This window comes from Quercus lobata, chromosome 1 (assembly GCF_001633185.2).
Source record: "Quercus lobata isolate SW786 chromosome 1, ValleyOak3.0 Primary Assembly, whole genome shotgun sequence".
NCBI lineage: Eukaryota > Viridiplantae > Streptophyta > Magnoliopsida > Fagales > Fagaceae > Quercus > Quercus lobata.
The window spans coordinates 50,596,788-50,611,018 of record NC_044904.1 but is presented as its reverse complement, the minus strand read 5'-3'; the positions used below and the strand labels follow the sequence as shown (position 1 = coordinate 50,611,018).

Below are 14,231 nucleotides of genomic sequence, written 5' to 3'. Positions count from 1 at the left end.
AATGAAAAATAGAAATCAAACTTAAATTAAAATTAAAATTAAGATTCCAATCCTTAACATTCTCAATTATCCAATAAATGTATGAAACACAACTTTAAAAAACTACTTAATCAATATTTCAAATAAATTGAAAGACAACTTTAAAGTTTTCTTTGTATCTTCTTCCTTTGTTGCTTCGTAGTAGTCACTAAATAACTCCTTTTGTTTTCCTTTATTACATATGTTGGTTTGAGTTGTACATTACTTTCAACATCAACGTTTTGAAGGTGGAGTCTATAATCTCTTTTTATAAAGACATGAAAAATCCCCTTGAGATAAGTTTAATGGGAATTGGTTATTCAAGGAGTTGGGCCCGACCACTTTAATAAAGAGTTACTAAAGTTTGTATTTAATGAAATTAAATTTCATAAAATATATAAATAACTAAAAGATTAAACCGAGGACTCAAGGAATAAATAATGATTTACAAAGTGACAATTTATTATGACTTTGTTCATCATGGATGTTTCATGGAGATATCAAAGGATATTATATTAGGGTCTTGGGATATAATTTATTAATAAGGCCTAGAGTGTAATTATATTTCCTTACCGGTACTTGTTATATAATTAATGGTAACTTTGGACTTGTTAAGAGTTGATGGAAGCCCGAAACCCTAGAGCTAGCCTTATTTGTCCCTTTGGTCCCATCTTAAGCCACATACTAAAACCCAATAAGGCTGGCCCAAAAGGCTAACCCAATTAGATAATCGGTTGTTTATTTAATAAGAGCTATTAAATAAAATAACTGTCTTTGGCAGTTAAAATGTATGTACAATTAAAAGAAGAGAAAATTGCTTTCTCTTTGTTCTCTCTTGAACACACATTTCAACAAAGAAGAGTATATACGTAAGAATTGATTGAGAGACGACACATCCTGGGCGCAATGTAAAATTGTGATGAAGATTGTAGGTCTTCTCAGGATACAATCTATTTATTGTTTTTGATTTTCACTAAATCAAGGAAAGCTTTCTATTTTGTGTTCTAGAATTCAAGGTTGTATGTTATCTCTCATGAATAAAATAGATCATTGTGTTGCTTTCCCTGCTTGTTATGCATGAGATGGAAAATTATGTTTTCCAACACTTGAATCTTAGATTCTTGGTTGGTAGTCCCCATTAATGCAATTGAAACCGATCTTGTAGGGCGCATGTGAAATGCACCCAATTTGTGCATAAACCCGATGCCCTCTGCATCTTGGAATCGTTCCATGCTTCTCCTTCCATGTAATAAGAGGCAATGAAAACCATGCGGTGTGGTGGTGTGTTGTCTAGAGCAATGAATTCATAAAGCTTGATAAGTCACCGAAAAAGATCTCTGCCTCTGAAATAAAACTCCATGAAAACTTGATAAGTTGCAATGGATTCAGTCATCTCAATATCGATGGCTCTGATACCACTTGTTAGGAACCTAGTGGTTCCAAATGGTGATGGGTAAGAATTGTAGGGGAATGTATGAGAATTACAAGGAAATTGATTTAATTTGAGGTAGTCACCATCCATAGAGAAACTATTCTATTGGCCCACATGGTTTTATCCTAATGGTTCTATTATTCCCCATGTGTATTAATAATTTCAATATATGTTAAATGTGATTAACATGCTTGGAATTGTAACTAACTAAGCAAATACTAACTAAATGCAACATTACAACAATTATTATCTATATACCGGTAGGGGTTCCTGACAGAAAATGTTCAATATTTAGAAACTAGTGTTCAATCCTTTGTCTCAATTGTTAAATCTTTTGATACTGAACTCTCTTTAAAGCTTGAAGGTTTATCATTACTCTTGTTATTGCAACCGTAACTACATAATGTATATTTTCAACCATGAAACTTGTCAAAACAAAATTTTGTAACAAGATGGAAATGAGTTTTTAATGACAACTTTAATTGGTTAAAGTTAATTTGTAAATAAATAATCCTTTTTTTTACATAAGATTTTTATTAGTCATTTTGGCCCCTTTTGGATGGATTTTTTTGCTTTGCCGTTAAGCACCTTTTGCTTCTAGTGTTTTTAACAGAGATGTGTAGGGTTCAAATATATATTTCTCAATTATCGAGTTAAAAAAAAAAAAAAAAAAAACTTCTTCAAATTATTGTGGAGAAATTAACTGAGTCAAATGAATTACAAAAGGAAAAAAGTTTCCAGTCTTATAAGGACATGTATAATTGCATTGCCTCGTAAGTACTTTCCATATATAATTAAGCATGTTCTAAGCCTTCTCAAATTCGTCCTTCTCAGTTTTTCCATATATAATGAAGCGTGTTCAAAGTGTAAGACTACTAAAAGTTTAACTTTACCACTGCACACCCTTGGTGCAATGGTCACTCCATAGGTATAAGTGCTTGTGGGGTGTGGAGGGCAAGGGCCGAGGTTCAAGTCTTAAGAGGGAGCTTCACACATATGTACACTTAGATTAAGTTAGAGTAGAATTCTATCTTGTAAAAAAAAAAAAAAAGTTTAACTTTATTCTGTTTTGCAGAATTCTACCAATTGTTTATTCGTAATGGATTGAATGAATCCGACGAGGAATCCCTTGCTTGATGGGGCTTGAGGTTATAAATCCCTAAAGATAGTAGAAACCATTATCGACTATTAAATCAAATTTACAATGAAAAATAGAAATGGAAAAAACTTTTTATTTTTTATTTTTTATTTATATAGAGTAAATTGCAAATTACACCCTTAAAATTTGGGGGTGATTGGATTTTATACTCTGAAGTTTCAGAATTTGGATTTTACTCCCTGTAGTTTGGAAATGTTTGGATTTTACACCTTTACGTTTCAAAATTTGGATTTTACCTCTATATTTTGGGAGTATTTGGATTTTACTTCCTAAAGTTTTAGGGTGTTTGGATATTATACCCTGTTGATGCCCACTTTTGACAAAAGGGCCCAATGGCAGAAAATGCCCAACAATATGAAAAAGATGGGGAGAAAATAGTAAAGTAAAGACCAGTAGGCTAGAATGGCAGGAATAATGGTCAACGGGCCCACAAAAATAATAAGTGGCCAAGAAGGAGCAATAGTAAAAGTAGTAAACCCATAGGAATAGTAAAAGGTAGAAAAGACGTAAACGGGTCGGGGAAGCCCAAGAAATGAATTAGTAAATTCGTAGGGTTGGCATAAAGGCCAATAAGCCCAAAAGGTAATAAGAGGTAGGGATGTGGTAATTGGCCGAGGAAGCCTAAAGGATTTAGCAAAAACTCATGGTAGTGAAAGAGGTAAGGAAGAAGACAATGGGCTGAGGAAGCCTGATGAATGAAATGGGCCGAGGATGCCCAAGGAATGAAATGGGCCGAGGAAGCCCAAGGCATAGAATTGGTTGGCCCAGTAGAAAAGCTGGCCAATGAAGCCTAAAAGATGAAAGAATGTAAGAAATGGACTGGCAGGACCTTCAGCCCATAAGCCCAGAGGTAATAACAAAATAAGTGATATCATAGCAGGAGCAGTGCAATGGCATGGCAGGAGCCCTAGCTAGCCCATGGACATAGGACAAAAATGGACATGGGCCAGGTAGGAGGGAGAGGGCCCACACCCAAACAATGCCTAGTCCAAAGAGGAGATGGAATGCAGAGAGCGAAAGCCTAAAGGCCCATGTATCATTCACGTTGCAAGAGTTAAACAAATACTAGAACGTGCAATAGAATCAAACAAACGCAGTGGCAATGGCAAATGCATGAAGGCTAGAAAAGTAAATGATTCAAACGGAAGTGAAGCATGCACACAGGGCTTAAGCACTACCTACCTGTGGTCTAGCGCTGGAGAAAAAGGAGGAATCTATTTTGGGGTTCCCGCTCAAACTCTTTTGGGGAAAGATGTTCTGCTGGGATGACATCTCACCCAAAAGAAGTAAACATGAGCTGGAATCACTAGATGCATGTCATAGAGGTAGGTAAGGGAAAGGTTTATCCCTTATCTGAATGAGAGTATTAAGAGAGGTAAGAGACAAAACAAAAACCATTTTTGTTTGGGAATGAGGCATGGTGTAAGCCTGCACAGTGCAATGGTAGTGGCTGGGCAACCGGCAGGCCAGTAGGTAGTATTGGAAGGACGCCCACAATGAGCCAAAAGCAGTTAAGGGGTAAAAATGGTAAATCTTGTCACAACAGCCAGTATAAAAGGCCATAGGCGTGACCAATGAAAGAAAGGAGGAATAACGACAAACAATAAAAGAGAGATAGAAAGAAAGAAAAGAAAGCAGAGCAAACAAAGAAATAAAAAATAAAAGGAAAGATATAGAAATCCCAAAGAAAGGAAGAAACATGAGTGCTAGGAATAGAGGCATGCATCAATAGGCTACCCATTTCTCTCCCTCTCAATAGACCCATTCTCTGATAAGCTAAGAACTCACGTTTCAGCCATTTAGGTCATTTTTTCCAAGTGTGTAATCTCTACAGCAGGAACTCTCTCTAAGGTTATCCAAATTATAGATCGGCTCCCTTTTTGGGCTTGTGTCCACTAAACAGCTAGGCCAATTCTTTTGGTAGACAAATCCTATTTTGGCTAATAAATGACTAACTCATTATCCCACTGCTAAACTGTTTGCTGTAATCTTGTTATTCGTGATTATATTTCTTTACTCTCCCTTGTCATGTTATTTATGTATTATTGTTAATTAGTAGAAATGTTTTAGTTATCTTGCCGCATCGTGCTTTCTGCTGTAACATCTGTAACAGTTGTTCCTACCATGAACACGCGGTACATACATCTAAGGCTCTTGACAAGGCGTGTCTATGTGGGGATGGCCTAACTTGCGCACAATCTGGCCTACGGTGTGTTTCAGTTAAGCCAGTCCCCAACTCTCCTACCTTAGAATCACTAAATGTGGTATAGTAGGAGAAATCCAGCTCAAAACACAAAAAAGGCCCACTATATTCAAATTGGCGACTTCATTAGGGATTTGGGAAAAAGACAGGGAAAGCAGATAAAGCCCTTGCAAGTTATGCCCTCAAGATCAAAGACGACGTGAAACATGAGTATCGTACCATCACAAGTAGAATCAAGGCCAGCCATGCCTCACTAGCCTAATCAGGCGGAAGGTGTTAATGGAGTGGGGGTTGTGCCACAACAGTAGCAAAGAATTCGCATTGACAATACCAACTTCTTTATTAAGGTACTGCAGTCTGTGTAGCATTCCTAATAGTAGCTGATGGAAGAGATTAGCCAACTGAAGGCGGACAAGACTAAAGAGAAAGGAAGCCAATATGACCCAGAGCATGTGGCAGATAAGGAAGAAACCCCTGTAGGTGGTGGCCTACAGAACGTAGAACAATGTTTCATTACAATGGTCGAAGTTGTAGCACTTTTAGAGCAAGAAAGGGCTAAAGCGCCCAAGAAGAGATTCTACGCACGAAGACCTCCTTATCCACTGAGGATACTCAATGAGCCATACCCTGAGAGATATAAACCGCAAACTTTCGCACAATACGATGGCAAAAGGGGAAGTGTTATTGAGCACGTGAGTAAGTTTATTGACACCCTCAGTCCTTATGTAGCAAACGAGGATTTGTGTCTTTGGGAGTTTTCTAAATCCCTTTGTGATGGGGCGTACACCTGGTACACTGGCTTGAAACTAGGATCAATCCCAACGTGGGATGATATGGTAGACGTGTTCTGCACCAAGTATTTTCACGGAGAAGAAACAGTAACATTTGCAACTTTGCAAGGAACTAAGCAAAAGAATGGTGAAGACTTGATAGAGTACATCAAAAGGTTCAGGGACATAGCCCTTGATTGCTATGATCACTGTGAAGAAAAGACGTTGGTGTAAATATGCATGGGAAACATGATCATGGAATACAAAGCTGTCCTGGAGAACTTGGAAATTTCACAGTTCACGCAGTTGCTGCAAAAAGCTAGAAAGATCGCTCAATCAATCAGGCTGAGTTCTAACAAGCCTAAGGAGTGGAGATCCATGCCATAGGTGATGGCAGTATTCACTGGTGAGAAAAAGAGGAAGTTAGATGGAAAGGAGTACGAGAACCCCCCGCCAATACTATGTACACCAACGGAGCTATATGTGCTTTTGGGTAAATGGATCGTAGATGGGGTTTTCAAACTCAATGAAGTTTCCAGAGAACTCACCGAGGAAGAATGGAGGGACTCATGTTTTTGCCGTTTGCATAATTATGTGCTGAATCCTACCGCGGAATGTTGGGCACTCCACAGACTAGTGCCCCGCAAAATTAGAGAGGGAACTTTTGAGTTGTCCTAGCCAAAAGTGCAGAGGAACCCACTCCCGAACCACAAGGGGAAGGGAGTAGCAGTAGTCGTTATTTGCGTAGATTTAGGAGAGGATGAAGAAGAAAGGCCGGCTCTGCCTACCACAGCCATTACCACCTTGCAAAAAAAATTTCGGTTTAAGAACTTGTTTGATCAGCTGGAACTTACAGTCAACGAACGAAGAATTGCCACGGAGGCTCTGGAAAGTGTTGCCTTAGGAACAGGAGTAGAATGTCTCACGGTGGAAACTAGAGCTAACAGAGCATTTCTACAAGACACCAATGAGATTACTTTCAATGATGAAGACATGGAAATAGGATACTCAAACCACAAGAGGCCCCTTTACTTGGCAGCCATCATTAACCAATCCCCATTAAGAGAGCCTCAGTTGATATGGGCGCTTTGGTGAATCTCATCCCATTTAGCACACTACAAGTAGTAGGAATTTCAAAAAGCAGGATGCAGGGATGTCCAATGGAAGTAACGAGGTTTGGAGGAAGAGGTGAGTATACTGCAGGCCATATTCAGCTATGGCTGAAAGTGGGACCAATAACCTCCCTGGCTAGTTTCCATGTGGTGAAAACAAAAGTTTCATATCATATATTATTGGGAAGACCATGGTTGCACAAGCATCATCTAGTTTTGTCTACCTATCACCAGTGTGTGAAAGGGAGATTGATTGGTAGGATGATATAGATAGCAGTGAACCCATTGTCATTTGAGCAAGCAGAGGCCCATGTAAGAGACAGGGGAAAATTAGGTCTCTCAAAAAAGAGAGAGATTTTTGAGTGCTTTTTAAGGCATCTCTCTTTTTGGGTAAGTGGTGTGGAGTTGCCACTTACTTTTTATACAAAAATAAGAAAAACTAAATACAACATGACTGAATAGCATCATTTCATTGATTGAATAAAAAAATTACATAATTGAAAAATTGAAAATTACATGGCTTTGGGTCCTAGTTACAATCTACCAAAAATACATAACTTCTTGTCCTAGTTACATTCTACCTAAAATAAAAATAAAGACAAGACTTAGATCTACTTATCCAAAGACCTAAATTCGAAGGCTAGGTTGCGGAATGAGAAGGTGTTAGGCACCCATTCCGCCCAGACAGAGTCTGGTCTTCTAGACTTTTGTGACTTATGTACCCTTTTTATGTATGTTATGAATGATATGTTGAATATGTGACACAAAAATTAAATTACACAAATTTATTTATGAATTCATTCTCTTCCTTGTAAAAAAAAAAAAATTTCAGATCTGCTTTAGTGATAAAAAAAAATTGAGTTTGGTTCATTAAATTACTAGATCTATTTTTAATGATTTAGAAAAATGGCCTTTGATTTATAAAAGATCAGATTTGTTTTTTAAGGACTAAAAATGGTTTTTTAAGGACTAAAAAATGGTTTTTTGATGACAGAAAAACCAATTCTGTTTTTATATGTTTAAAAAATATGGAAAATATTTTTTTATGAAGAGAATTTTACTCTTAACATAAATTTATGCATTATGAAACAATCAAAACAAAAATAACCATAAACACAATCATACATAATTTTCTAGGTTTTTGCTCTTTGCCTAGATGATTTCTGAGCTTTTTTCCTCTCTTCCAAACACACAAAAACACATCAAAACCTCTTGATTCCTCTCTCTTCACCAAAAATACAAGATATTTTTCTTATACCCGATCTTCTTCTCCTTGGTTCTCTCTTCACTTGGGATGCATGGCCATGATGCCGGTTGCTTTGTGCACACCTTTCCCCTTTTCTGCTCTGTGCGATGATATGTTTGCCATGTTTGTTGTGCCACCTGTTAGCTTTCTATGCATCTTTACACGCTTACTTACATGTCCATGCATGAGTCTTGCTTGCTAGTGTGTCACCTATGCTTCAACACAATAAAGTTATGAACATTTGATCCAAACCTACATTTGTCCCTCGTGGATACCACCTTTTGTTTGCTTTCTTGTTTGTTTGTCTTTTTGCTTGTTATCTTGCTTATTTGCCTTCTTGCTTGTTTGCTCGCATGCTTGTTTCTATGCTTGCCATGTCTACATGCTTATCTGCTTTATGCCTCTTTCATACACTCTTTGCACATTTTCCTTCCATTGCTTGTCTGCTGGTTTCTTGTCTTTGCCTTTGCATGTACACACATGGAGCCAGGACGCTTAGAGCTAGGGCACGGTCTCTAGGGCACAAGCAAAAAAGGGCGCGGGTGCGAGCACGTAGACTTGAGTCGAGTGGCTACAATCATTAGGTTTAGGAGTTTAGTTTCTGATAACGTTTTAAAATGTATACTTGTTATATATTTATATGGGCGTTATCTCCTTATTATTATGCTTAATTTGTATAATTAAGCCATGATTTGCATTAGTCTCCATTATTTATCTTTACATAATTTCTTGAATAAAATGCTATTCATTGTGTGTAATTTTCTACTTTCAGGAAATTATATGAGAAAGATGAGTTTACAGGAATTTGTGAGAGAATGTGGGCCAAACTAGAATTAAAGTGGAGCTAAAGGACCATGCTTAAATGTCTAAGTAGGTGTAGCTGGAGTGCTTGGATCGTCTACCATGATTGGAAGCTTCAAATAAGGAAAGAAATCAAAGAAGCAGAATCTGAAAGGGAAAAATCTGATTTGAGCACTGATCAGTATTTTGGGCGTATCTCTATCCTCAAAAATCCAATTGACACAAGGCCAGATAGGTTGGAACCGTGACTTAAATATCTACAACTTTCCATTTTTGAGTTTTTCGAAATTCTCAATTTTTGAAGGCCGAAATTAACTCACAATTTACCGCTGTAAACTTGGACGAAAATTAAAATAGTAAATGTTTTATTTTCTTTGGACACTTAGACATTAGGGTTTTGAAGGGAGGCTGGTAGAACGAATTTTGGAGAGAAAACGTTGTATTTTTCTTTCTCTAATGGCAGCCTAAACTCTTTGCTAGGGCTAGGGGTTATGTTTCTTCTATACGGTATGAATATTCAATGTGATTCTTTCTAGGATTTTATCTACAACATATTTGATTGTTCAATTAGATTTCTTTTGATGTATTAGTTCTTCCATGCTTTCAATAAGTTCAATCATGTTTTTCTTATTGTTTAGATGAATTTCTAATAGTTTCAAATAGAAATCAGGATTTAAAGTGAATGGGTTTTTCTGAAAACTTTTCTAACCGCATTATCAATCGAGGTTATCATGCGTTCTTGAATTGTTTCCGTTCAACCGAATCATAAGTTTTTAGTTGTATAAGAACAATCAATTATGAAATAGATATTTTCCTAGATCACAAAGAATCTCATATCGATATAGGGAAACACCCCGATGCCCTAGTATTTACATTATTGATTTAAATAAGTTTTTATTATTATTCTTGTTAACAATCACCAAGCAAAAGTATTTTTCTTCTTTACTCAAATTGTTATTTAATTATATTGTCTTTGAATTTACCTTGCTCCTTGTGGTTCGACCTCGGTACTCCGAGAATTATATTGCTACGATCTCCTGCACTTGGGAGTGAGCAAGCAATTTTGGCGTCGTTGCCGGGGAGTTGCTGTGGATTTAGAGGCTATTTTTTTTTGGGAGCAAAGCATAGCTAGTGGAAATTCTTCTATTGGTAACTTCGTTCCATTTTTTTTCCCTTATTTTGTTTTTATTTATTTGTTTGTTTTTATTTTATTTTATTGTGCATTCATTGTTGCATGAGCATTTGGGTTAGAAACAAGAGAGGCAGATTAGAAAATTTTGAAACTTACTTTGGTAATCTTTTTGACACACCTTTGCCTTCACCTTCTTCATCAATCATGGGTGATGAAACACGTAATAATCATGAGGAGAATAGAAGAGCTATGTATGAATTGTTGCATCCCACACAAAATTCTGTTCCTTCATGCATCATGTTTCCACCTAATGCACCACATGTAGAATTGAAGCAAGGTTTATTAGCAATACTTCCTGACTTTAGGGGACAAGAAAATGAAAATCCTTATGTCCATGTTAGAGCTTTTGAAGAGGTAATTAGTAGTTTCTATGCACAAAATGTTATTGAGACTGCTAAGTTTCGTTTCTTTCTTTTTTCTCTTAAGGATAAGGCAAGAAGTTGGCTTTACACCTTGAAACCTAGGTCTATAGGTAGTTGGGGGGAGATGGCCAAAGAGTTTTTTAAGAAACATTTTCCTCCCCACAAAGTCCAGCAAGTAAAAAGAAGGATAGCTAGTTTTGTCCAAGGAGAAAATGAGACCTTATACCAAGCTTGGGAAAGGTACAAAGATCTTTTCAATTTTTGCCCAAGTCATGGGTATGAAGATTGGAGATTAGTTAGCTATTTTTATGAAGGACTTACACCTAGGGACCGACAGTTTGTTCAACTCTCATGCGGAGGGGACTTTTTACAAAAAGAACCCGAAGATGCAATGGATTATCTTGATGAGATAGCTGAAAACTCTAACACATGGACTGGACCTAGCCTTATGGACTCCACTGATAGGACTAGAACTAACACTACCACTTCTAGTGGAAGTGTTTTCAAGTTGAGGGAAGATGATAACATGAGTGCAAAAATCAGCATGTTAACCAAAGAAATTGAGGCACTCAAAATGAAAGGAAGTAGGAATGTTAGTCCTATCTTTAGAGAGGACCCAATGGAGGTGTGTAAAATTTGTCATGAGATAAACCATGCTACAAATGAATGTGCATCACTTTCATCATTCTTGAATGTGCCAGAAGAACAAGTACATGCATTTAATTCATACTGGCCAAATAATTCTTCATATTCTGACAATTATAACCCAAATATGCGAAACCATCCGTATTTGAGTTATAAGAGTGACAATGTGTTGAATCCTCCTACTCCAAGGAATTTTAATTCACCACATGCATCATCATCATCATCATCATCATCTAGACCTTCCTTGGAGGATGCACTTAGTACTGTCATTCAAAGGCAAAGTGAGCAAAATCAAAAGTTTGAATCCATGATCACTAGGCTAGATGAAGAGGTAAGAGAGACCAAGAGTCATATAACCAGGCTTACAAATTCATTGAGTGGGATAGAGAGAGGAAAGCTCCCTTCCCAAACTCAACCCAATCCCATCAATCAAAATCTAAAAATTGGCTTTAAGGATAAACATGAGGAAGTAAAAGCTGTGACCATTTTGAGGAGTGGTAAAGAGATTGATAAAAGTTCTCCTTTAGTAACTAAGAAATCTAAGGAGACCATAGTTGAAAAAGAGAAGGATAAAATTGAGCCACTTGGGCTTGATGACATTGAACAATGCCCAATCCCACCACCATTTCCCCAAGCCTTAAAATTACCTAGGAAATTGGACACCGCATCTGAGATATTAAAGCATTTGCATCAAGTCAAGATAAATTTGCCATTATTGCATGTTATCAAGCAAGTACCTGCATATGCCATGGTAATTAAGGACCTATGCACCATCAAGAGAAAGCATCATGTGAAGAAGACCGCATTCCTAATAGAACAGGTAAGTGCAGTTATCCAACATAAGACCCTGCCAAAGTATAAGGATCTAGGTTGTCCTACGATCTCTTGTACTATTGGAGATTACATCATGGAGCATGCATTGCTAGATCTTGGGGCAAGTGTTAATTTGATCCCTTTCAGTGTATATCAAAAACTTGGACTTGGTGAGTTGAAACCTACTTCAATAACTTTACAGTTGGTTGATCACTTTATAAGGGAACCGAGAGGGATTGTTGAGGATGTGTTGGTGAAAATTGAACAATTTTATTATCCTGTTGATTTTATTGTTCTAGATTACCAACTTGTTTTACATCCTAATGTTCATATCCCTATTATTTTGTGTAGACCTTTTCTTGCCACAACTAATGCTTTAATTAATTGCAGGAATGGGAGAATGCAACTCACTTTTGGTTCCATGACTTTGGAGCTAAACATATTTCATGTGGCTAAACAACCACATGAGGATGATGACTGTGCTTATGTGAACCTCATTGAGGTGGTGGTTCAAGAAGAGTTTAATAAGAATTGTTTTTCTGATCCTCTTGAAACTCTTCTTAATAATTTTGTTGGTTCTTATGATTTAGAATGTGATATTCATGTATATGAAAATTTTTCTTTGTTGGATTCCTCACAGGTTTTGGAAGAACAACAGATGATGGCAATTAATAAAGGGTGGAAGCCTTGCTTTGAGGAGCTACTAGAAAATGAAAAAAAAGCTCGTGCATTCAAGTGAAGAGGCACCACAGCTGGAGCTTAAGCCGTTGCCCAGTGGTCTTAAATATGCATATTTAGGCCCAGGAAAGTTAAAACCTAGATGGGATGGCCCTTTCATTGTAAGAGAAGTGTTTAGCCATGGAGCTGTAGTAGTTGAGGACCCTAGAGATGGTAGGATTTTGAAAATAAATGGACAAAAGTTAAAACCATTCTTAGGGGGAGTTACACCAGAGGAGGAGACTATGTCACTGAAGATCCCTTCCTATTGGGATGCTACGTGAACTCTGAAAGAGCCTTATAAAGTTGTACCATATTTGTTTTACTTTTGTTTTTGCCTTTTGTTTTTGTTTTTGTTTATGTTTTTTGTTTTTTTTTTTTTGTTTTTTTTTGTTATTATTATTATTTTTTTTGGTGAGCTAACATTTGTAGGTGTGAAAGAAATTAAAAAAAAAAAAAATGCTTAAGGTAACTTCTTCCCTTTATACTTGAATTTATTTTGGCTTTGATACATTGAGGACAATACAATATTTTAGTTGGGGGGAGAGGTCTACACTTTTTGCTACACCTTGCATTATTTTTCTTTCTTTCTGTTCCAAAAAAAAAAAAAAAAAAAAAACCTTGAATTTGAGTGCAGTAGAGTTATAAGTTTTATTTTTATATCATGTGATGGAATGAATAATGCTGAGTTGGTTATACTATTTGCTATATTAAGACTCTTTCATGAAAAGCACAATTGGAAACATTTGAGCACAATAGCTAGGTTAGCGGACGGTTGGATGTTGGATATGCATGGATCATGAACAAGCTAGATATAAGCTGAAACTCAACCCATATGGAGAGTTCTTGAGCCTTACTTTTCTTTGTGAGAGTATATCTTTGTTTGAACTCTTAAATTTCTCTCATATGCTTCAGTTTTTGTAAAAGATCTCTATATATATATTTTTTTGGTTGACTACTGGAAACATTATAGGGAGATATACCATGATGTTACTTATTTTTGTCCTTAGGCATGCTGGTTTATGTGGAATTTTAGGAAATGAGAGCTTAAGGCCATCAATCTTTTGTCACCAGCTAAACAAATATTCAGCCTATCTTTACATTAACCATTGTCACCATCATTTGAGTTATGAGAAATACTTCTACAATACCACAAAACATTTTTATTTATGGGTATTCTCATGGGGGTTCAAGTTTTGAGCAATTGATGTGCTTAGATACCACCATTGTCTCTCTTTTCTTCAAAAAAAAAAAAAAAAAAAAAAAAAAATCAAAAAGAAGAAGAAAAAAAAAAAAAAAAAAGAAGAGAGAAAAAGAAAAAGAAAGAGGAGACATACATAATCAATCAATAAATCATTGGTGTCTTACACATCTTTCATGTATTTCAAAAGGGTTATATGGTTGAGTAAAGGGTGTTTTGATTCAAGTTGGTTGTTACTATTATGAGTTGGGTTTGGCTTGAATTTTCTGCATTTGATTCATATATCTAATATTTCAAAGAGAGCAGTTTGCCTTTACCTAGCCATAAGATTATACTACCATTGAGCTTAAAGTCCTACGTGATCCTAAAACTGCATGGCTGGTATGTGTTTGGGATAAAAACTAGGGATGAGAATGGTATTAACCTCATGTTTCCAGGAATTCAACATCCTTTCCAAGAGATCTTTTTCCATTGTTTTAGCGGCTGTTTTTGTATACACATGTGATATTCTTAAAACTTCTTCTTTCCTTTTTGTTCACATGTGATTTGAAGAGAGAAAC

The 14,231-nt window shown here is 36.5% G+C and overlaps 1 protein-coding gene across 1 annotated transcript; it reads left to right on the top strand.

Annotated features, from left to right (window-relative positions):
- Positions 1-10,077: 10,077 nt before the first annotated feature.
- Positions 10,078-12,492, top strand: LOC115955301. The gene has a single exon (XM_031073395.1). The coding sequence runs from the start codon at positions 10,078-10,080 to the stop codon at positions 12,490-12,492; it is 2,415 nt and encodes an 804-aa protein (XP_030929255.1).
- The last annotated feature ends 1,739 nt before the right edge of the window (positions 12,493-14,231 follow it).

Coding starts and splice junctions, on each gene's coding strand:
- LOC115955301 (XM_031073395.1), top strand. CDS start 10,078: ATGGGTGATGAAACACGTAATAATCATGAGGAGAATAGAAGAGCTATG.